We start from the raw sequence: 24663 nt of genomic DNA on the forward strand, positions 1-24663 counted from the left end.
AAAAATAAAAAAAAATCATATATAACTGTTTATTATTGACCGTTAAATTAAAAAATAACGTTCAATTATCAAAAATATATTTACTCATTAGGAGTAGAACTTTTCAACTATTTCCCTATGTAGAAATTGCTAAAAAGAAAAAGAAAAAAACAATGGTTTCCTCCATTAGACATCTATACTGTTATAGTATGTATTATTGACGGGTTGTTTTAACAACATACTGAAATGATCCTCTATGCTAAGAAAATCTTGATTCATTATAGTTTTAAACTGTTATTTTTAAGATTTAGGCAAAGTTTTATACTTTCAAATTACATACCTTCGAAAAATTATACTCAAGTTTACTTTCAAAACGAATTTTAGGAAATGAACTAGATCCCTATGAAACGAATAAATTTATAAATTACTTTTGTTTTTATTTTATTTTATTTCTTAAATGATATATTTACAAATTATTCACAGATTCTTATAAACAATTTTTTTTTATCTATGTAAAAAAATAAATAAAGCTAATGAAAAATAAAATAATAATATTTTTTCCAACTCTTATTACAAGTAAAAATATACATCGAGTTTTGGACGCGAATGATTTGGATTTAGTTAGACATGCTACGGGTATGAGGAGCGGTACCTTGTCTGTTCGTTATTTGGGGTGCCTTGTGGCCAGAAGATTGACTATGCGGGATTGTGATCCGTTGGTTGACAGCATTGCTCGTAGATTGTAGTGTTGGAAAGCGAGGAAGCTGTCCTATGCGGAGAGATGGAACTCATCTATTATGTCCTCTTCGGTATTCAGGCCTTTTGGAGTCGCCAATGGGTGCTACCGAATGCTGTTTTGGACAGGATTAATCAACTTTGTGTTCGTTTTTTTTTGGAAAGGCGAGGATAAACCAATGAAGGGTGCTCGGGTAAGTTGGCGGTTGATTTGTCGACCAAAATGTGAAGGGGGCTTGAGGCTTAAAGATGTGCGGGTGTGGAACCAAGCTTGCCTCCTTTACTTGATTCGGAGGATTCTGTTCAATGATGACTCGATTTGGATTGCGTGGATTCACTGTTATGTGTTGCAGGACTGTTCTTTTTGGAGCGTTAGGGGATCTTCAAAGGGGGGTTGGGTGTGGGCAAATTTACTCGAGAGAAAAAGCTGCTTTGATTCAGGACTTGCTTGTCGACTCCTTGACCTCAGTTGCTGCTATTTGGGAGGCTGTCCGTATGCATGGAGAGAGGGTGTCGTGGGATAGATTAGTGTGGCACTCGGGTCACATTAATAAGAACTCGATAATTTCTTGGATGACAGTTTTAGATAGGATTCCAACGAGAAGCCATCTGCCTTTGTTAGGCTTGAACATTGATAAATCATGTATTTTGTGCATGAATGCAGTTGAGACTCGTGATCGTCTCTTTTTTGATTGTGAATACTCGAGACCTATTTGGGGTTGTATTTTGCAGACTTGCAATTTGGATCGGCCAATTTTGGGGTGTAGCCATGAGCTTAGCTGGGCATGCGAGAATGCAAAGGGGAAATCATTACTTTGCGTGGAACGGCGTTTTATGCTATGGAGGCCGAGGTTGTGGCTCGGTTTAAGGAAATGATAAGCCTGAGGTTGATCGGTGTACAGGGGTGTAAGCTGCGCCGTTTAAATGGTGCTATCTGTGTGGTATGGGGACTGATTGTTTAGATTGAGGTGCTGGTGTTTTAGTTATTTGTAAGTATTGATTCTGTTCTTTGGGTAATAGAATCTGAAATTATCCAATATATATACATCGAGTATTGAAATTTTCTAAAGCATATAAAAACAATATACATTTGTATTATATGAGATAAAAAAATTATTCCTAAATTTAATGTTTACAATATTTAATAAAACTTAATAAATTAAAAAATAAAACCCCGGGATTGAAATCAAGATTTTATCAGCGAGTACCAATGGTGCCAGCTAGGTTCAGCGTGATGCTTTCCAACAGATATGATTGCAGTAGACTCTTTGTAGCACATGTGGGCAGGCAGCCATGGATTTCTGCAGCAAAGAAATTAAAGCAGACAATTATGGTATTGTAATTCATCAATACAAACAAAAACGAGAGTTAAAGAAAACAAACATCATTGAAGTGTTACCTGTGGTGCACGATATCCGTTTAGTCATCCCACTCGTGTAGGGTAGCAAAATTATGGCTAACTGTTGTTCTGAGTAAATGCTTGCTTCTTTCATATACCTGGATGGATTACTACGTGACCGAAGAAGAAAGACGGTTATTAAAACTCATTTCTTACACTATGAATGGAAGTTGAATGTATTTGAACAAATATGACAAGAAGATTGTACTTGCCTCTTCATTGTCAGCAGGAGAGGTTCACTTGATTAGGGGCCTCTACATGACCAGGAATAAGAAGATGCGCGTGCTTCTCACTGAAAAACAGCACCCTTGATGCCAGCCTAGCAGGAATGCTTCAATTGAAGCAAGTACCCCTGGTTTTATGTATTGAGCCGGCATGCCAAAAGGAATGCAGTCTGCAATCTATACAACACCAGTGCCCATCCAGAAGGAAGAGCAATGCAATGGCCTCCTCTTCAGTAACAAAAAGGCAAGAATATCAAAGACAAAATACAAAGAATCTATGCTCCTTCAATTCCTTCAATTAATATTGAATATGTATTAGGGTGGAGCTGAAAGCCCATTTTTTCCATAATGATTAAGAGTTCAGTGCATCTATCAGCAAGCCCCTTTTTCAGCAAGCCATCAATAAGAATATTCCAAGCTACTTCATCACAATTATAACCACAACGAAGCAAGTCACCAAAAATCGTCTCAGCCTTATCCTTATCCCCTTGATCATATCGTCCACGAATCAGCTGCCTGTAGGAATCTAGATGCGGTAACTGGCCAGAATTGATCATTAGCTCCACCACTGTCGTTGCATCATCATACATTTCCAACTCACAGAAACACCTAAGAAGTGAATTGTAGACATCTTCACCAGGTGATATTCCTTGATCTCTCATATGACCAATTAACTTTTGTGCTACTAAAAAACGGCCAACTCTGCAAAGTTCATTAATAAGCTTCTTGTAAGTGTTAATATTGGGTACACAACCATGTTGACGCATTTTCTCAAATAACTCCAAAGCAGCGTCAATTTCCATTGTCTTCCAGACATCAGCATGATTTACTAGCATGGAACCTGAAAGCATATTCAATGAATGGCTGTCATCTCTTGTCCCTCGTTCCTTCAAAGATACTTTATTAAAAACTGTATGTATGATGAGAAGGCTCACAACCAGCATCAAACATACGCTTGAGAACATCAAATGCAGAATGCATTAATCCCAAGCATCCATATGCATCTAAAGTAACGTGTATGTAACAGAATCAGGAAAACCCCTTCTTTGTTCATCCTAATCACCATATCCTCTGCTTCTTTTAGTCTCCCTACACCACAGTATGCATGAATAAAAGCAGTATAGGTAAATACATCAGGTTGACATCCTGAGGATATTTGTTGATCAAGAGTCCTATGAGCACAATCAAAGTCACCTTCTTTAAGCATCCTTTCAATGAGAATTGTATATGTCTCTACAGTAGGCTTCACACCCATCTCCTTCATTTTTTCCACCACCAACAATGCATCCCTCACATTTTTAGTGTTGCACGACCATCTATAAGGGCGTTGTAAGTGCATGGGTTTGGCAAGCAGCCCTCATCAATCATTCTATCAACCAAACAATTAGCTTCTTCAATTTTCCCAACCTTGCAGTATCCATCAATCAAAGCAGTATATATAACTTCATTTGCTTTCAAGCTTTTCTCCTTGAGAGAGTCAAATAGAATACGAGCTTCTTCTACCCTATCAACTTTACAAAGAGAATCAATAAGAACACTGTATGTCCATTGGTCTGGAACCAAACCATTCTCCTTCATCATCTCAAGCAGCCTAAAGGCATTATCTAACTGCCCCATTTTACACTGTCCATGAATTAAAGAATTATATGTGACCAAACTTGGTACCAACTTAAGTTCAAGCATCTTACCAAGAAATACCATTGCTTTGTGAACATTCTTCTTACAAAACCTGGCTATTAATTCATTATATGTTCGATCATTTGGACAACAATTATTATATTTCATCATACCCAAAACTTCCAGTGCAGCCTCCATTGATCCATGTTTGCAATATCCATCAATCAAAGCATTGTAGGTGACCACACTTGGAACCAGCCCTTTCTCTAACATCCTACCTAACATTTTCCTTGCTTCATCAACTTTATTTTCTTTACATAAGGTATCAATGATTACCGTATAAGTATGAGCGTTTGGCTCACACCCTTTCTCCGACATTTCCTGGAACAATTTTATTCCTTCAGACTTCCTCCCTGCATCACACAATCCACAAATAATTACTGTATATGTACGAACTGTAGGATAACAAAAATCCTCCCCCATCACCTCAAACAACTTAATAGCCTCATCAACCCGTCCAGTCTCACATAGCCCATGAATAAGATTCGTATACGAAACTTCATTTCTTCGACAGCCCTTAGTCGGCATCATTCTAAAATCCTAAATGCGTTGTCCACATCCTTATTCCTGCAATGCCCCAATATCAACGAAGTATAAGTAAACGTATCCGGACTCAACCCAGCTTGCACAATCTTCCTGACATAGCGTTGAGCCTCAACCACATTCCCAATCTTACAATAACCATTAACCATAGTATTCCAAGTAAAAATATTTGGCGAAACCCTGTCGTTCAACATTTCACTATAAACAGATTTCATTTCATCAATCATCAAGAATTTCGACAATGACATCAACAAAAAGTTGTAGGATCTAACCGAAAGCTTAAATCTGAAATGAAGCTCGTTATCCTTGTTCATACCCTTTAGCAATTCCAAAATAAACCGGGTTTCGTCTACCGAATCCGGGGATTTGATCATGGCAAGGCGTATTTTATCAGCAGGACCGAAGAATTTGTTGGCGACAAGGATGTTCAAAAGTGCAGAATAGGAAAACGAGTGTTTGAAATTGGGTTTTTGGAGATCCAATAGGAGAAATCGAGGGCGGTTTGGGGAAGAAGAAAAGGGTTGAGAGAGAAAGGGAATGGACATGGGAAGGGGATATGGAGGGGATTAGCTTAGGGAGGGAAGGGTGTTTTTGCCAATTGGGTTTGGAGAGTATTGAGTGAAGGAGAAAAGGGAGATCGTGATCAGGTGGCTCGGGGTCTATGGGGAGAGATGAAGGGAAAGATGAGAAGGGCTTCGCGAGGAAGCAGCGGAGATGGAAGGGCTCACCTGGTTTTACAATGGCCGCCGGAGTTCTCATTGCGGAGGTTCGGATGGTGGCGATGGTGGAAGATCCATTCATGGAAAAAAGATGGAGGAGAAAAGAAACAGAGGCGGACGAAGGCTAGCGGGTGGAGGTCGGGTACAGGCTAATTTGGTGGGAGGTTTGCTCAGTTAAACGCTTTTGGGTTCTTGGTTGTTTGAGGATTGGGCATGGTGTTGGGTTTTAGGCTGCAATTATTGGGCTTCCGCCATTTCTTCACCATGTCGGCTCGCAAATGCTGCCCTTTCAAACATATATATTGAAACTTATTCCGGGTTTCATTTGGTATCCCAAGCTCTTTTTTCTTTTTCTTTTTTAATTAGTTTTTTAAACTTGAATTTTTTTCTACAAATTAAAATATTTAAGATTTAGATCTTTTTGGGTCGCTCAATCTTAAAAAATTTCAAATGATTTTAAAATTTCATAAAAATATGAATATTTTATTTTAAATATAATAATTAATTAAACCAAAAAAAATCATAAGTATCCAATTAAAATATAAATCCATGCACCAATTTGAATTAAGAAGTCTAATTTAGGTACTTGACTGGACAAAATAAAAATAAAAATATTAAATTAGATTAATAAATCAAGTTCTAAAAATGATTGACATATTTTGATAAGTGTAAAAGAGTGAAAAATGATAGAAAAAAAATATAAGTGTTATCATTTGTTGAATTTTCTAATAGGACATTGTGAATAAAACAATTTTAAAAATAAAAAATGACACGTTTAGTGGGACAAAAAAGTATCATATTTAAATAAAAAAATCATTTATTTAAGATATAAGAATAAAATTAACCTTTAAATATTTAACTTTTTTACTTTCACCTTTATAATTTTAAAAATCTAAAATTACATGCGTCAACTTAGTTCCTGGTGGTGAAATAAGCTTGGAAAGGGAAGTCTTGCAGTTTATTTTGATAAGTCTGGTGGGTGTTTGGCCCAATTTAGGTAGAGGAGCAGCAATTAATTTTTTCCGTAAGCTTCTTTGTTAAATATTAATAGTAGATAGTTTGATTAAAGTAATTGAATAATTAGATATTCTGATTTATAAATTAAAAAATATTATGGATAAAATGAGAAGAGACAATATTTAAGTGGTAGTGTGTATAGCTTATCCTCAGAAGAAAAGAAAAGAAAACTGAACTCACCGTTTCCTGAATTATGTACAACATTTTTCTTATAAATTTATGTATGGCACTGCAAAATCAGATCTCAGGTGCAAAAGTTGAAGTTGATGATCCTTGGCCAGGTGAAACTGAGGGGATCGTGTTGATGATATGTGGGGCTCGAGATTAAACGCTTGTGGCATAAAGTTTGCTTCATGCTTTCATCCAAGCCAACCAGTTATCAACATAACCAGGTTGCTTGGTAGAATCGATGTTCATCTATCTGTCCAGGATGACGAAGAACTACTATCGTAGTTCTCACTTGTAGAAAAATACAAGAGTATAGAACGGAATGTTGATATGAAACTGGTAAACTTTAACAACTCAACAAATATTTTAAAACAAACGAATGAGGTTCTTGGTGGTGGTTGAGGAATTATATCTTCATCTGCATCAATTGAACTGTGGTGCTTTGACTATTTCTTTGCTCATCATGTATACATCTTTTTAAGTTGTATTTTGTAAAATTTTCACTAAGCTTTGAAACCATTGTCCCTTACATAGGTTTGGACCCTAGGTGAGTTTTCCCATCATATATAATGTGCTCGATAACTTGTGGTCGGATTTCGTTTTTCGGTTATTCTCCGGTGCTAGATTCTGATGTTCTTTTCGTGCTTGAATTGCAAAGCTTCTCTCGGCCTTCCTAACATAGATAGGACTGTTGCAGAGATATGCCTTGAAGAAAGCCCTGCTTCTTCTATCTGATCTTGGGGTGATCCATGATCAATGTAACTATCAGGAAGTACCATTGCCCTAAACTGCAAACACCTCTAAAACTAATTACATATGAAAAAACAAATTGGTAGTTAGAAGTGAAAAATGGAAAAATATACATACCTTGAGAGATCCATCCAAAATATCATTTAAACTCAAGAAATGTGCTACATGAGAGCCAAAGCCACCAATAGAACCCTCTTCCACAGTAATAAGAATCTCATGCTCATTTGCCAGTTGCTTGATGAGATCACTATCTAGAGGCTTGCAAAATCTTGCATCAGCTACTGTTATACAAAGGTTTTGAGATCTCAGCATGTTTGCTGCTTCGACGCATTGTTGAACGATAGAACCATATCCCAGAATGGCTACTCTATTGCCTTCCATTATGATTCTTCCTTTTCCAATCTGTTCAATCATTAGAAGGAAATGTTAATCAGTTCATCTGCTCGGATTCTAATTTGTTCAGGTATCTAAATATTGATTACTCTAACCTCAAGTGGTGTTCCTTTGTAATCATGTGGGATAATTACACCAGCACCATTTCCCCTGGGGAACCTGAAGCAGCTAGGCCTGTCATCGATTGCTGCTGCTGTTGCTACCACATGCATGAGTTCGGCCTCATCGGATGGAGCCATTACCACCATGTTGGGCAAGCAAGCCATGTATGTGATATCAAATGCTCCACAGTGGGTAGGTCCATCTGCTCCAACCAAACCAGCTCGATCCATCGCGAACCGTACAGGTAATTTCTGAAGATCCACATCATGCACCACCTGTCACAGGAGTAGATTTTTCCAACAAAAGTGTCAATCAGGAAAAAAAAGGTGATGGAAATATGATCATATACGATGTAGTATGTCCATTTTTGAGAGCACACCTGATCGTATCCTCGTTGCAAGAACGATGAGTAGATAGCGCAGAATGGTTTGAGCCCCTCGGTGGCTAAACCTGCTGCAAAAGTAACTGCATGTTGCTCCGCAATACCCACGTCGAAGCAGCGGTCTGGGAACCTTTCCTGGAAGTAATTGAGACCTGTTCCCCCACCCATTGCTGCATGGATGGCTACAATCTTGTCATCAGCTTCAGCTTCTTTGATGAGCGATTCAGCAAAGTACTGCGTATACGACAGTGTAGATGATTTGGACTTAAACTGCTTGCCTGTTTCTGTGTCAAATCTTACAACACCTGAGAGCAGACAGAACAACAATGATCATTTTGAAAAAGCCGTTACATCACCATGGATCAAAGAGTTGAAATCTTACCATGCATTTTGTCAGTTGCTGCCTCTGCCGGGGGATATCCCTTTCCTTTCTCTGTTACGATGTGGATTAGTACCGGCCCTGGGGCAGGCATGGCTTTTACTTTCTTAAACATAGCTACTAAATCTTCAATATTATGTCCATCAACCGGACCGATGTAATACAGCCCGAGTTCCTCAAATAGAGTGGAGCCAGAAGCACTGATCATTCCTCTTGCATACTCATCTACCTTTGCTGCAATTTCATGTGCTTGACCACCAATTTGCTTAGTAAAGCCCTTCAACAACAACAAGTAGTATCCACAGTTAGAGTTCAGCCATGAATAACCAGGAAGGTAAGACAAATAATAAGAAAGCTTAGAGAAATTTACTTTCGCTGTTTCCCGAAGTTTTCGGAACTCTGTGCTTGCTTGAATCTTGGTTAAAGCCCTACTAAGACCTCCAACAGGAGTAGCAGGACCTTGTAGAGTTGCAGTCGGTAGTGACACTTGCTTATTGTCGTTCAATACGACGATCAAGTTCGAATCAAGGAACCCTGCATTGTTCATGGCCTCATATGCAAGTCCAGCAGTCATTGCTCCATCTCCAATCACTGAAATCACATTGTTCTTCTTCTTCAGAAGGTCTCTTCCCACAGCCATGCCTAAATTAACAGCAAGAAACTCAAAGTTATTAAATATTTCACATTTCACACTTGTTTTACAGTGAGAAGCAAATACCAAGTCCAGCTGATATGCTGGTAGAACTATGTCCAACACCAAAGGAATCATAAATACTCTCGTCCCTCTTAGGGAACCCTGCAAGTCCTGAAGTTTTTCTTATGGTATGCATCCTCGACCTTCTTCCCGTGAGGATTTTATGAGGGTACGCCTGCAATTTTTGAAAGATGCTATTCATATATAAACTCCCATATGAAAAGAAACAAAACCAAGTCGGCTCTCTCGGTTCTCTCACCTGATGCCCAACATCCCATATGATTTTATCTTCAGGTGTGTCGAATACATGGTGCAAAGCTATTGTCAACTCCACCACTCCTAAGCTTGAACTCAGATGCCCTCCGATCTTCGATACCGTGTGCACGATATCGGCTCGAATCTCAGCCGCCAGTTGTTCAAGTTCCTAAACACAACATGTCAACACGTACATATTAAATAGAGCAAAAAAGAGGGACAGGAGGAGGAGGGCATGCTGATTATGGAGTTTTTAGTTTTACCCTTGTAGATAAGTTCTTTATATGAAGAGGGTAATTGATGGTGTCCAACAATGGCGTCGCCGGTTTCTTCCCGGAAAAATCGATCTTCCAGGAGCCGTTTTCTTCCCTTGTACTCATTTTACATCCCTCATCTCCTTCCCTGTTTCCACCTGATGCTTTCGGACAGAACTGGGAAACACACACGCAACAAGCAAAATAGAGCCCCACGCTAAAACCAGAAACGTTCAAACATACCAAAAAAGATGAAGAGAAAAACAGACATGTAAAGTGCATGTATTATGTTAATGGTAGAGAAAAACTACTAACATGTTTTTTGCAACAAAGGTTTGGTCTTGTGGGCTTGAGAAACGGGAGAGGGAATTGGTTTGGTCGAATCAAAGAACCGGAAACCGCCATTTCTTTTAATTATTTTTGGAGTGAAAATTGTCGAAAATAATCGAGAAGGGTGAGCGCTTAATATAGACAGAGCCCGGAATCAAGTCTGGACAGTAAAATTCATTAGGTGTCATAAATGTCTGGACAGTCATTATTTTATAATCACTACTACTATAAATTATTACCATTTATTTTCGTTTATGCGTTATGAGTAAATTAGTTAATGCAACGCTCTGTAATATTTAAACTTATTTAACAGTATTATTTGATTCAGTGTACAAATACATATATCAATAGTATTTGATTCAATGTATAAATACCTACTATGTATAAATGTACATCTCCTGGTTGCATTAAGTAAAAACCATTGTTATGGTAATTTTCCAACTAGTAATCATGTCATTTGCACTTACATGCATGTGCTATTTTTTTTTAAATAATATGATATTTTATATTGGTTTTAATATCATTTAATTTCTTATCATTTTAAGCGTTAAATACATTTTACTATAAATTTTATTAATGAAAAAGTTAACAGTAATTGATATTTTTATATAGATAGAGGGATACATGTATACTAATATAAATTAAATGAATTTTATAAAACTTTTCTTAATTTTTATATGATTAATATTTAATAATATTTAACCGTCCAATTTTATGTTTATTCGTATAAATCATGCATTTTTTGAATAAATAAAAACATTTAATTATTATTATATACTCAACAAATGCAGGTGAATATTTAATTTTTAAATATATATTAATAAATATTGTATATTGACATAATAAAAATATTTTTTAATTATTATTTTATACTCAACAAATGCAGGTGAATAATTATGATACTGCTAATAATTATTATTATTATTCTCTACAAAAGTATATACTTATGTAGACACAAATTTCTATAACATTTTTATACCATTAATATTTGTTTTATCCAACAATCACATTTTAAATTATACTAATTTAGATCAGGCAAGCTGAAGTTTAAGTAGATTTTAAATATTTATTAAATTAATTATTTAGTGTATTATATACTTTTAATAATTCCTTTTAATAATTTAATGTGATTATAAGATATTATATGTTTATAATCCTTTTTAGTCGTTGATAACGCATACACACGCAAACGTAGCTACTTGAACTTAGAACCTCAAAGGAGAGCAACACTCCCTTTAACCGCTAATATCACTTGATGGGTTCTACTTTTAATAGTTAAATATACGTCAAATAAAATGACATATTTAATTTGTATAATGAAAATACTAATTAATTTAAAAATAAAAATATAATTATATACTTGTAAGATATAGATTGTATATCATTGTGGGACCAAAGCAAAAATAATATATAGGGATCAAAATTAAATTATTAACTTCTCGAAAAGTTGGAGTGTAGTTTTATTATTATACTAAATAATAATTTTGAAATTTTGTATGGGATTCAAAAAAAATTATTCCATTTTAGGGCCCAAGGTGCTTGTGCGGGTCCTCACTCTACCACTAAACATCATTTATGATCTGCTAGGTATCAGCTCCAATAGTTGTGCAATTATTGATTTGGCAACAATTTAGTCCAACTAAATTTAATTAGTAGTGGATAGTCCTTATCAAAAAGTGAAAATGTCAACAAAGTGACGGTTATCATAAGCATAACTAATTAATTAATTAGGTAACTGAATATTAACTAATTATTTCAAACACTCACCTTCAAGTTGAAGGTTGGAAAATATGTTTAATCCCTAACTTGTCTAACCGCTGATAATGCTGTTGAACTCCCAAAACTTTAATCACAACGTTTGCAAGTTGTTCTGCTGAAATTACGTATTCAGTTTGTATTAATCTCTCTTACATCTTTTTCCTCGCAAAGTAATAATCAATCTCTATGTATTTGGTACGCACATGAAAAACTGGATTTGCAGCTATTTATATGGCAGCCTTACTATCACAGGAGACTGTTATTAGTCTTTTATATTCAAGTTCAAGTTCAGCCGACAACTCTTTTAATCATATTATCTCGGTTGTTGTTGTAATTGTTGTCGTCAAGCTTCTATATTTCGTTTCAGCAGACATCAAGCAATCGAATTTGGGTCTGGGAAGGAGTGGTGCATGCCCATGATCCAAAATTAAAAAGTCAACATATAATTAAGAAAAAGGTAAATTACATATTTAGTTATTCACCTATTACTTCATTTTTGGTCTGCTCATCTAGTTATTATATCTTTTAAATCATCCCTAATGTTACTTTTGTTTCTGTTTTGGTTATTTATCGTTAAGAAATTAACGACAATGCTGACGTATCATTTTTAGATTGTTTATTTAATTTGTACGTGATTATTCTTTTATTATTTTCTACAAGATGAAAATGACTGAAATCGAATCCTAATCCTCTTTAAAAAAAAGGTTATGCTTGTTTTGTGTGAGTAATTTGGTGTTCAATAAAATTTATTGATGTTTTCTATTTGAAACTTGATGTATTTATTATATAGTTTTTTAAACATAATAAAAATTATAAATTTTAAGTAATTTTTTTTAATTTGTTCCTTACTCTTATAATTGATTTTTATTGGAAGCCTGATTTCTAGGTTCTGTCTTGAAACCACCAAAATCTAAAAAATAAGCATGTATCTAAAGATAGCAAACTGCTACAAAAAGACCAGAGTATCTAAAAAAAATTATATTATCAATCATGTCAAATTTTCTTCTATAGAAATTATATCTAAAAATATCCATTACATAACTCAAAACATCAAGCTTCCCACTAACAAAGTCACCAAACACTATATAAAATAAAACTTCTACTGTCAATATATCAAATAATTTTCTATTAATAATATTACAATAAATTTCTAAAGATTCAATTTTAACTGTTCTTTTTTCATTTCTCGACGGAGAGTCGATAAAACTAAGAAGCAAATACTCGGGAATTTAAAGAAAAATCCTTTTAACATCTGCAAAACAAAAGATTCGATTAAATATAAAGTGAAAAAGAATTAAAGATATGAAGAAGAAGAAAAATATGAAAGTGGGTCCTTATTCTATAGAAAAAAAATGAAAGTGGGTCCCTATTCTATGGTTATATATATATCTATATATGTTTCATGGCATGAATTAAGTGATATTGGTAATAAAGAAATTGTTATAATTTTTTAAAATTTCGAGTTCGAGCACTATAAATGTTAGAAGAATGAGCATTCAATATCAAATAATTGATAATTATCTTTAGACAAATACTGTTTTGTACTTTTATATATATATATATATATATATATATATATATATATATATATATATATATATATATATATATATGTATGTGCATATTTCATGATTTTGCATGAAAACGGCAATTACGAATTCCAATTTATTGATTCAAAGGAAAACTGGAACTCGTCCGACGGCTACAATACAATACAAACATGGTATCAACCTTAATCAGCCGGCTACCTCGTCTAGATACCTGCTTCCTATATTTAATTTAACACAATTTGTTTTTTATTTTATTTAAATATACTTTTATTAAAGAAAATAATCTCCCACCACTAAGCAAAAGTGGAATCGAGAGCCTTAGGATTATGGTAACTGCTTCCTCAATTTACTTTTTTATTTCTATAATATTTGCATTATTTTCTCCTATTACATCGTGTGTTTATATCATGATTTAAACCTGTTTTTCGTGTGGTTTTCTTATTGTATAACCATTAACCACTCCCCAATAAATCAACACTTGATTTTTTATTTTATTTTTAAAAAAAGTTTTATGTATTGTAGCCACGTTGTATCGAAAATTCGAGAGGACTATGGTGGATCCAACGGGTTGAATTGGGTAACAAAAGGTAAAATTCTAATTACTCAAAAAAAATGGGGTTATATTATAATTAGGATCGTACCCCCAATTTGGGGAGTTGATGTCAGTGGGTATGGGGAAAATCAATATTCAATGCCATGATGATCGATACAAAAAATATTCAACCTCGTTTGTGGAGCACCCCTAATAATCCATCTATCTTGATTGGTTTATCGTCTATTTGTGGCCTTCCCACACCTCTTTCTTTGAATTATAGTAATTTATTTATTTTTTGCCAAAATTATTATTTTAATAAAGAAAATAGTTGTGGATCAAATGTCCATTGAGGTAACCCTAACCCTTAGGCAATGCGTTTTTATTTTGTTATATAGATAGAAATGACGACGGAAAATACGAATAAAAAATAAAGATGAAGAAAAGGTCAATTAAACAAAAATGATGGTTTTGTCAAGACACTGTTTTCCCCTCTAACTTAACCAATGGGTTAAGATGCTTTTTGGAGCATCTAAATGACTCAAACAAACCACACTCTAAAAACATTGACTTTAATCTTAAAGAATTTTGATCTTTTTGGATTTATATACTTCCAAATACCAAACTTAATTTCCAAATATTCCTCAAATTTGTTTGTTTATAACTAAAGTGATCCTAATTCATCAGGAGGCATCTTTCAAGTTTGACATTACTAAGATTTCTTATGGATAACTAGATTCCACAATTCATGCATATATATATATATATATATATATATATCCTGTCATCATATATCATACATCAGTTCGCATCATTACAATTCATTAACAATTTATAGTGGCTTCAAATGTATTCTAATATGTATTTAAGTATGCAATATTATCTAATTTGTATACTTAAATAAAACTCAGTGATTCTGGCATTGTATAAAAAAGTTCCCTCAAAACATACATAAACACAAAAACATTAAGGTAGCTGATACGACAATCAACCTAGAAGCAGATTCCTGGACAATTCTTTAAGCAAATTCATGCCCTTGAATTACATTGTTTGTAATGTTGTTCGCAGTCAATTTAGGTTAGACAGCTTACAAAAACCCAAGTCTTTTTTTTACTGCTTATAAACATAAAGGTTAAGCTGTAAGTAAACAAATACAAGAGTTTAGGTTGCTAGGGACAACAGTTCAGCGTATACAAAGAGGAACCACATTCATTAATGAATCAATAAATTAGTATTTGATTACATGGTGGCGCAACCAAAGCTCGTAAATAACCATGTGGAATGCATCGTACCTTATGGGTGGTGAATTCCATTGGAAGTGCTTCTGAACCTGGTAAAAAGAGTCGCATGGAAAATTCTCATTGATTTTTGCAGGTAATTAACTTCGAATTTAGTGAAAAGTTATGGCAAAATACTGGAAACGAAGGCTTACCGTCACTAGGTTCTTGTGTAGTGTAACAAATTCCTCTTGAGATATGTTCTTTAGGATCTGCTTGAGATTATACACATCATTCTCCCGAAGGACAACAGCAAATTTTTTCCAATTAAGAATGTCATTGAACGGCAGGTCATAATAGTTGGACAATATTACTGCGAGAAAACAAACCAGACAGGTTAAAGAAACATTTTAATCACTCTTGCTAAAATGTGGCAATCTTACTATGTCTTCAGAAGAATGATGAAAAGTTAAAGCACGTATTCCAAACTAAATACTAAGTTACTACAAAACTTTTCCCGGCATATGCTCCTTGTATTTCCAAAAGATATGATACAATCAAGGTAGAGTTGTAATCAAGATTACGTCCAGAACTAGAGGACAACAAAATCTAGGAGTATTTTCGCAGGCTGTTGAACTAGATAAGTCCACAAGGAATGGAAATTTATCACAGCCTTAGTACCAACAATCTAGGATTAAGCTGGAAAGGTAAGTTCAGCACGTCACATTTAATGGAGATAATCCCAAGTTTTATGTTGACATAAATTTTTAGAAAATGCTTCTCCAGAGCTCCGGAGGAGTTGCTCAAAAGAAGCACACCTCCTTAGATATGGCCAACTTTAGGAGTGATCCCATCATTATATCTATAAAAGTATATTCTAATTTTTCCCACTACGTTTAATCACAAAATCCAAGTTTTTCACAGGTATTTCATCAGTGGCCATGTAAATCCCCAAAAGGACATATCATCATCTCCTCTAAAGCATTGCAAAGGGCAAAAAAGATAGCCTAAGAGAATACAAATGTCTAAATCCCCCCCACTGCAGCAGCCACAAGAAGCTGAGATAGCTTACCAGGTACGCATCCATAATGGATTGAATCAGTTATGCGGGCACTGTTGACCTGAGAGCCACCAGGGCATATGCAAAATTTAGTTCTGTAGAACCTCTTCTGGTACACTAAATGTCCAGTAGCCCTGCTTATTCTATTATTCAAAATGTCAAGTTCAGTATCGTTCTCCCATATACGAGCCAGTATAACTCTAATCTTTGAGTTTCTATGACCAGCCCAAAAACCAAGCGTTGTCCTACAAACAGCTTCGAATCAGTATGAAGCTACAAGCTGTTTTAGAAAACTACAAATGAATTGAAAGGGGGGTTTTATTCCACCTATTTTCAACATCATTTCCACCAGCAGGAAGAGCAAATGGCTGCAAAACTTGAGGGACAGCAACATCTTTATGGGGAATGAAACCAACATCATAGCTTGGAGAACATACAGCACGAATGGCATTCTTCACAAGAAATGGAACTCCTTCGGTTGCCCGAACACCAATATCATGACAAGTAACAAAGAAATGATCGGCACCCAGAGTTCTATTCCAGTAAGGATACTTAGCTATTAAACCATCAATATAACTCTGAACAATTATTGTCATGTTCTCATACGAAGTGCCCTGCATTTGTAAGTTGTAACAACGGGTCAGTCTCCACATTATCTAATTTATTTAGATCTAATTATGAATAAATAAATAAACTGTTTTGTTTTACCTTGCCGCGCATTTTGTGACAAGAAATTGGGATAAAAAAGAGGTGAGCTTGATCTGGATCGTCGGTACGGAACCGACTCTCGCGAATGTTCTGGAAAAAGTAACCTTCACTGGCGTATTTACCGGTGAGTTTCCGGGGAGTTTGGTAAAAGGTTTTCGGATCACCGTCGGGGTAAATGTAAATCTTGAAATTCCTCTCCATTTCTTCGAAATTCAACTTGAAAAGCTTCGGTGAATGGTAAACATCGGTAAACAAATCGTCGTCGTCGTCTTCCCCTCCTTCATCGACATTATTTTCCTTTTCATCAGAAAGGATATGCGTATGAGAGGGAATGGCGACGGAGGAGGTGGTGGTGGTGGTGGGGAGAGTGAGCTGAGGGGTGGGAGGCGAGCGGAGGGATTTGAAGGAGAAGTAAGAGAAGGAAATTAGGGTCAAGATAGAGAGAGTGAGGATTGCTCCCTTTAGAGAAAACAGCTGAGATTGCTGCGACTGTTGCTTTCCGGCTATCATCGCCAGTGGATTGTGGTGGAATTCGGCGAGTGATGGCGGTTTTTATCTTTCTTTTATATTATTGGAGTGGCAGCGACGGTGGCAAAAGCAGCGCGCTAGAAGAACAAATCTTCTGATTTTAGTACGTGGCTGGTATTGGAGGGTGACGGTTCAGGAAAATGTTTAATTTTCTCGATTGGATCTAAGTATTTAACACAATAACACTTGAAAAATCACTGCTCTTCACACTAAAACTAAAGCGTAAACTACGCAGTTGGTCCTGTTACAATAGTGTTATTTTTAATTGAGTAAATTAATCATAAAAAATACAAACCAATCACTTAAGTTACTAAAAATTACAAGTATTATACGCTCCTACACACTCCACCTCTCTGGAGAGTTTCTTACCTCAAAGCCGTCCCGTAAAGCTCAATAATGAATAATTTATATTGTCTAATAGATTCATATAGTAGATTATAAAGTAAACACATTAGACTCGTAATGATTTAAGCTCAATCTTCGTATCCAACCCAACTATAAAACAATCGTAGAACTTTCAAATATACTAAATATATAAAAAATTACTCCTAAAATTTTAGAATGGATTTATGTACGAATACCATATCATAGTCGATCAATTACTCTCTACTTAAATCAAAAAGAAGTAAACCACAAACTATCAATTTAATTATTTTCTCTCTCATTGTTTGGTCTATTGTAAATCATTATCTTATTCATTGTATATTTGATTTTGTTTTTTTTAAAAGAGGAATAGTACTATTTCATTAAAAAAATGAATGGAAGACGATCATTTAATAAAATTCAGCGCAATATGATACTAATGTCTTGAATGATAAAGCATCAAAATAAATAACCAAATTGAAATCGAAACGTTCTACATTAGTAATGGACTATAGACGAGTATTGATTTTGGAAATAAACATTTGGAAGAGAACCAAGCTTTGTATAATAATGAATTCCTTGTTAAATAACTTCAATTTCTCAAACTCCATTTATCAAATTCAATTCAATTTTTTAAAAGTCAAATTTAATATAACTTACATTTATAAATATCTCATTGAATCATATGTATTCAACACATGATTTTTGAATTTTCACACACATAAACCTCTCATTCACCTTGAAGCATTTGTATTCAACACATGAACTTGAATTTTGAATTTTGAATTTAATATAATCTTCTTTCTTTCATTTTATTTAAACATATTTAATATCAACCAGAATACTTAACGTAAGTTGTGTAATATATATTTTTGAAGTTCTTTTTATTAGTTTCGAGTGATTATAAGATAATATTTGTTCGAAAGACTATTAACAATTTGACAATGAATGTTCAAACACCTCTGCATATGTTATGTTCAAACTTGAGACTTCTAAAAATAACAATTATCGTTTAACCACTAAAATCACTTGGTTCGTGCTCTAAGACTTGAATTCGACTGCATGTGATAGACTTAAAGTTGTTGTTTTTTTTTTGAAGACTAATAGAGATTATAGAAAGACAAGCCCAATGGACCTTTGAGTCCATTGCAAAAACATTTTGTCAAACCCTAAAAGGTTTTTAATGGTAAAAAGTTTCACCTAACGGTCGACAAAGTAATTCAAATTCGAAAATTTCCCTTTCCAAATCTATCACAAAAATCAAACGCATTGAATTTTTTCCTTTCCTTTCAGTCCTGCTCTTTACAGACTTCGTAAAAGATAATCCAAGAACATCTCAAAAATTTTCTCGCAAGCCAAACACTGCCAAAGCTTTGGTTTCCTTATGGATAATTCCCACTTTAACGCCTTTCCTCAAAACCCAGAAACCCCTCTCCCAGACTTCTCTATTACTAGGGGTTTTGACTCAGAAAAATACGATCTTGCCTTGAATCAAGATAACCCTAGCTCCGCCATGGAAGTTGAAGAAGAATCTTTTGCTGACTTAATGCTTTGCGACTCTAGTTCAAGGCTGATCCCATCTGGGTTTTCCAAAACTAATTGCACAGGTAAGTAAAATTTCTCGATATTTTTATTGTTATGCTCCTAATTATTTAGTTAATAATAAGACTCAGTGAAAGAAAGAAATTAAAATTCATTTTCTTGATATGTTTCCCCAAAAGGAAGTTTTTTCCTTATTGGTGATTTGATTTCTTAATCTTTTTTTCTGGTTTTTTATATGGTTTACAGATGAAATTGTGATGTTTATAAATGCTGGAGGAGAGACTTTATGTGAAGCAGATTATAGCATGAAATTACTCGGGGATACTTACTTTGAAGGAGGAACTGTTATGCAGACCAACGAGCCCATTACTGAGGCTGGAGATTGTCCATTCATTTATTGGTCTGCAAGATTTGGGAGCTTCTGGTACCGGTTCAACAATCTTCCTCCTGGGGACTATTTGTCGATCTCATTTTGCGGAGATCATAAACACTAATGGACCTAAAGGAATGAGGGTATTCAATGTCTATATGCAAGAAGAAAAGGCAAGTTATACGTCAACATCACCCAGTTTGTGTTGTGTTTTTTCACTTCCTAGAAATGTTAAAATTTTGGTGTCAATGTGACAGGTACTATCAGATTTTGATATCTTCTCAGTTGTAGGAGCCAATAAGCCATTACAAGTTGTCGATTTGAGGGTATCGGTCAAGGAGGATGGCCTAATTGCATTGAGGTTCGAAGGAATTATTGGAAGTCCAATGGTCTGCGGGATTTGTGTAAGGAAAGCAAAAAATATTCCAGGTGCAGTAATTTGTGTTTCTATTATTTGTTTCATTTTCAATTTTAACTTTAGAGCACGTTAGAAGAACTGCAAATTTAGAAGCCTTATTTCCAATCTATGTACAGTTACTCAGGGATCGCAAGAATACCTTAAGTGCAATAACTGTGCTGCTGAAATAGAAGTTTCCTCAGCTCAGGTTAGGATTCATTTAGTTGTTATTAGATGTTTTCTGTAAGGTTCAAATTGTTGCTTATATAGACTTTTATTTTGGGTTTGAAGATGAAACTTGTGAGAACAAAAGCTACAGATAAATATGAGAAGAAGATACAAGAGCTCACTACACAGTGCCAGCTCAAGACACATGAATGCCATGAGGCTTGGATGTCATTGACTGCGGCAAATGAGCAGCTTGAGAAAGTTAGGATGGAACTTGACAACAAGATCTTCAAAACACGCACGCTAGGTAACTGCACATTCTTTAAATTGAACAGAAGAAGAATTCTTAAGCTACTAAAGAACTCTTTTACAGTGATTCTGATAGAATTATGCTGTTCTCAGTTTTCATTGACGTGGGCAAATATATTTCTTCCATAACTAGTCTTAGAAACTTTAATTCTTGCTAAATAGTTGTTTGTTCCACATATTTCTTGAAAGTTTGATCAGAAATGTTTATGGAAAAGCCTGTCCAATGGTGGTTTGTCTAGATTATGTTTTATGCTTAAGTTTTACATCTAGAGGGAAAGTATTACTTGCTCCTTTTAAACTCAAGAAATCTTCTCTTGTCAGATGAAACTGTGGGGAAACAAGCCGAAAATTTGAAAAATATTACTTGTAGTTATGACCAACATAAGAAGCATTGGGAAGCAGCAATCAGTAATTTACAAGAGAAAATAAAGGTAACGAAGTTATCTTTTCATTAATTGTTACTTTGTGATAATTTAACTTCCTGTTGTTGTTGCAAGATTATTTATTTTAATGCATTTTCTTATTGATTATTCTGCAGATAATGAAAAAAGAACATGCTCAGCTCTCTCATGAAGCACATGCATGTGCTGAGTCAATACCTGAATTGACCAAAATGGTCACTGGTGTTCAGGCACTGGGTAGGGTCTAATTCAAATGGATAATCTGATTTGGAGTTTCATCTGCTTGGGCTCACAGAATGTGTTTGCAGTTGTGCAGTGTGAGGATCTCAAAATAAAGTATAGCGAGGAGCAAGCAAAGCGAAAGGAACTCTATAATCAAATTCAGGACACTAAAGGCAAGAGTTTTTTTCCATTTTGAGTGGTTTTATAAATGCAGCTTTTGCAATTTATCGTTGAAGACTACAGAGGTAAACAATTGTTACAATCTATTCATTTCAGGTAATATCAGAGTCTTTTGCCGCTGTCGTCCACTTAGTAAAGAGGAGATATCAGCTGGTTTTGCTCAGGTTGTAGATTTCGGTGCAGCAAAAGATGGAGACCTTGGCATTCTGACAGGTGCCTCTACCAAAAAGACTTTCAAGTTTGACCGAGTTTACTCACCGAAAGACAACCAAGGTAACAATTACCCGTCATTCTAACTCCAATATCAACATTTAAAGTACTGTAAGATGCTGATTTAGCTAGTGTTTGTTTTGGCATAACAGTTGATGTTTTTGCGGATGCCTTTCCACTAGTGACATCAGTGTTAGATGGCTATAATGTCTGTATTTTTGCTTATGGACAAACGGGAACAGGAAAGACATTTACAATGGAAGGCACTGACCAGAACAGGGGAGTCAATTATAGAACTCTTGAGGAGTTGTTTCAAATTGCTAAGGAAAGGAGTGAGAGTTTTAAGTATAACATATCTGTTAGTGTTCTTGAAGTTTATAATGACAAATTAGAGACTTGCTATCTACATCACCGACATCAAAGAGGTGAGACAGCTATACTCTTTATTACAAACTTAACCAGTCTCTTTTGACATATGGTATCCCAAATGTATGCTAAATGGTGATTTATGTGTGTCTCGGTTGAATTTGCCTTGCAACATTGAATCTTAATGTATTCACTTGGTTTTCGTTGATAGGTTGGAGATAAAGCAATCTGCTGAAGGGTTTCATCATGCTCCGGGCATTGTAGAAGCCCAAGTTGAAAACATTAAGGAAGTTTGGAATGTATTGCAAATTGGAAGCAATTCTAGAGCTGTTGGATCAAACAATGTGAATGAGCATAGCAGCCGATCCCACTGGTATCATGACACCCGGTTTTTCTTTTTCAACTCTTTAAATTGAAAGATCATCTTTCAAGTTTTCTGTTTTCTTTCCTCGTTAATTGTTATAAAGAGAAGATTTTCTTTTACTTTTGTTCAGCATGCTTTGTATAATGGTAAAATCAAAAAACTTGATGACTGGTGAGTGCACGAATAGCAAGCTTTGGCTTGTGGATTTGGCAGGCAGTGAGAGGCTTGCAAGAACTGATGCACAAGGGGAACGACTCAAGGAGGCTCAAAATATCAACAAATCACTTTCGGCTCTTGGGGATGTCGTATACGCTTTAGCAACAAAAAGTAACCACATTCCATACAGGTTCAGTGATTTTCTACCTTAACTATATAGCCCGTTTCCCTTTCTTTCTTGTGCATGATGTCCTTCATTTGATTTCAGGAATTCGAAGTTGACACATTTACTTCAAGATTCATTAGGTAAATTTGGGGGATTCATACTCTAGTTGTTTATCTGATTTCTGTTTGTTAGTCTTAATGGCAATAAATTTTGGATATATCTGTCTACTGATCTTGCAACTAACAGTAGCTATTATTTATCAGGGGGTGACTCTAAGACACTGATGTTTGTGCAAATTAGTCCTTCGGAGAGGGACTTAAGCGAAACCTTGAGCTCCTTGAATTTTGCAACTCGAGTTCGAGGAGTTGAGTTGGGTCCTGCTAAGAGGCAAGTCGATATGAGTGAGCTCCAGAAGATGAAAACTATGGTAGGTCTAGATAAGTCTTCGCATCCATCACTATTACTTGGTATAAGATTGATCAACTAACTTGACTGCAACTACTTTTAAAAGCTTGAAAAAGCAAGGCAGGAATCTAGATCGAAAGACGAGTCTTTAAGAAAATTAGAAGAGAGCTTACAGAACCTGGAGAGTAAGGCCAGAGGTAAGACCAAGTTTACAAAACAACACGAGAAGATCAAAGAAGTTGAAGGTCAATTGGAACTGAAAACTAGCATGCACAATCAGTCAGAGCAGCAGGTCTTGCAACTTTCTTATAGATTGAAAGGAAAAGAAGAGATTTGCGCTGCTTTGCTACTAAAGGTTGCTATCAATTTAAATTATAATCGATGTATTGCCACCTTGTTGTTGTTCATGCTAACTTTAATATATTGTCTGGTAAAGGCTAAAGAATTGGAGACCAAGCTTAAAGAGAGGCAACAGTCGGATTCGGCTTGCTACCAGCAAAAGGTTACACTAAATGGAATATTTTTTATTGTTTTTTTTCGTCTTGCTTCTTGTTTTTGACATGCAAAAGTCTGATTCAAAACAGGTTAAGGATCTAGAGAACAAGCTTAAAGAGCAAGTACAAGAATCCGACTCCAATTCACTTGCACTTCAACTCAAGGTTGCTAATATTTTAGTAATGTCGGTTTATATTTAATAATTATCATTATCAATGAGGAAACAGAAAGCTTAACATGTTATGTTTCTTTTCCAGATTAAGGAGCTTGAGAGAAAGCTGAAGGAGCAAGAAAACCCAGAATCCATTTTGCTTCATCAAAAGGTCATCTACATATATATAGCATACCTCTACTTTCTCGTAATAAGAAATTTGCTGGACTGAACTTTATTCTATAATCCTATTTGCCTTTGCATGTCATATATTATGTTCGAAATTCTTTTAGCAGATTAAGGAGCTGGAAGATAGATTGAAGGAGCAAGAACAACAGTTGCAATGTGCACTAGCTCGTGACTTTGTCGATGCGATAGTGACCAGTCCCAGTGATGGAAAATGCAAAAGAGATTATGAGTCAATGAATGAAGCTGAACCTCATATCCTAAGGAGTTCAAACTCACTAGTAGCCGTCAGTTGAGCAGTGGGTCTAAACAGCCAGTGATGGAAAATGCAGTCCATGATACAAGAAGGAAAAGGCCCTCTAGAAGTGGTGAAACAGAGAACAACAATATGGTTAAACCTGCTTCTTTAGCTGATAAAAGGGCAAGAAAATCTGATCCACCTAAGGTTGCAAGGGGTGCAAAAACAGCAAAACCAGGCAGCATAGATGCACAGGTACACGGACCCTTGACTCACAAAAGGGTCGTTAGTAGGGTCCAAGCAGCAATGGAGAGAGAGAATAAGAAAAAGATTTGGTCAAGATAAGTCAAACTAAATAAGAAGATTTTATATGTAACTTCAACAAAGCTTGGTGTATATCAAAAGCATACACTTGAAATTCTATTCATGTCTTAATTGAATATGATAGTTTCATTATGCCCATGGTGTTTAAACTATTCATTTTATGTGTTTGACATTTATATATGAAGATAAAATTTTAAAAAAAATATGTAAAAATAAAAATAAAATAATTCTAACCATACCCGTATCAGATACAATAATCATGTTCATCTTGTACAGTTGTACCTGAATCTGGAAAAC

The 24663-nt window shown here is 35.2% G+C and overlaps 2 protein-coding genes and 2 pseudogenes across 2 annotated transcripts; 1 reads left to right on the forward strand and 3 right to left on the reverse strand.

Moving 5' to 3' along the window:
* Positions 1-2335: 2335 nt before the first annotated feature.
* LOC120125582 lies at positions 2336-5405 on the reverse strand (annotated as a pseudogene).
* A 1562-nt stretch (positions 5406-6967) lies between these two features.
* On the reverse strand, positions 6968-10075 carry LOC120125535 (probable 1-deoxy-D-xylulose-5-phosphate synthase 2, chloroplastic). The gene is made up of 11 exons (XM_039143943.1): positions 9986-10075; positions 9680-9847; positions 9421-9585; positions 9186-9336; positions 8838-9109; positions 8471-8744; positions 8086-8393; positions 7700-7981; positions 7329-7613; positions 7087-7249; positions 6968-7034 (listed from the first exon to the last, which is right to left on the reverse strand). The coding sequence occupies exons 1-11, from the start codon at positions 10073-10075 to the stop codon at positions 6988-6990; spliced, it is 2205 nt and encodes a 734-aa protein (XP_038999874.1). The 3' UTR covers positions 6968-6987.
* Positions 10076-15029: 4954 nt separating this feature from the next.
* Positions 15030-17568, reverse strand: LOC120125585 (probable glycosyltransferase At5g03795). The gene is made up of 6 exons (XM_039143984.1): positions 17472-17568; positions 16826-17420; positions 16445-16731; positions 16130-16362; positions 15273-15430; positions 15030-15170 (listed from the first exon to the last, which is right to left on the reverse strand). Exons 2-6 carry the CDS (start codon positions 17333-17335, stop codon positions 15069-15071), a joined length of 1290 nt encoding a protein of 429 aa, XP_038999915.1. The 5' UTR covers positions 17336-17420; positions 17472-17568; the 3' UTR covers positions 15030-15068.
* A 1436-nt stretch (positions 17569-19004) lies between these two features.
* Positions 19005-24425, forward strand: LOC120125584 (annotated as a pseudogene).
* Positions 24426-24663: the final 238 nt, after the last annotated feature.

The sequence above is a fragment of the Hibiscus syriacus genome, unplaced genomic scaffold (assembly GCF_006381635.1).
Source record: "Hibiscus syriacus cultivar Baekdansim isolate YM2019G1 unplaced genomic scaffold, ASM638163v2 tig00110432_pilon, whole genome shotgun sequence".
Lineage (NCBI taxonomy): Eukaryota > Viridiplantae > Streptophyta > Magnoliopsida > Malvales > Malvaceae > Hibiscus > Hibiscus syriacus.

Coding starts and splice junctions, on each gene's coding strand:
- LOC120125585 (XM_039143984.1), bottom strand. CDS start 17,335: ATGATAGCCGGAAAGCAACAGTCGCAGCAATCTCAGCTGTTTTCTCTA. Junction 16,732..16,825: donor GTCACAAAATGCGCGGCAAG/GTAAAACAAAAC, acceptor TTACAAATGCAG/GGCACTTCGTATGAGAACAT. Junction 15,431..16,129: donor CCATTATGGATGCGTACCTG/GTAAGCTATCTC, acceptor GTTTTCTCGCAG/TAATATTGTCCAACTATTAT.
- LOC120125535 (XM_039143943.1), bottom strand. CDS start 10,075: ATGGCGGTTTCCGGTTCTTTGATTCGACCAAACCAATTCCCTCTCCCG. Junction 9,848..9,985: donor ACCTTTGTTGCAAAAAACAT/GTTAGTAGTTTT, acceptor TGTGTTTCCCAG/TTCTGTCCGAAAGCATCAGG. Junction 7,614..7,699: donor ACAAAGGAACACCACTTGAG/GTTAGAGTAATC, acceptor ATGATTGAACAG/ATTGGAAAAGGAAGAATCAT.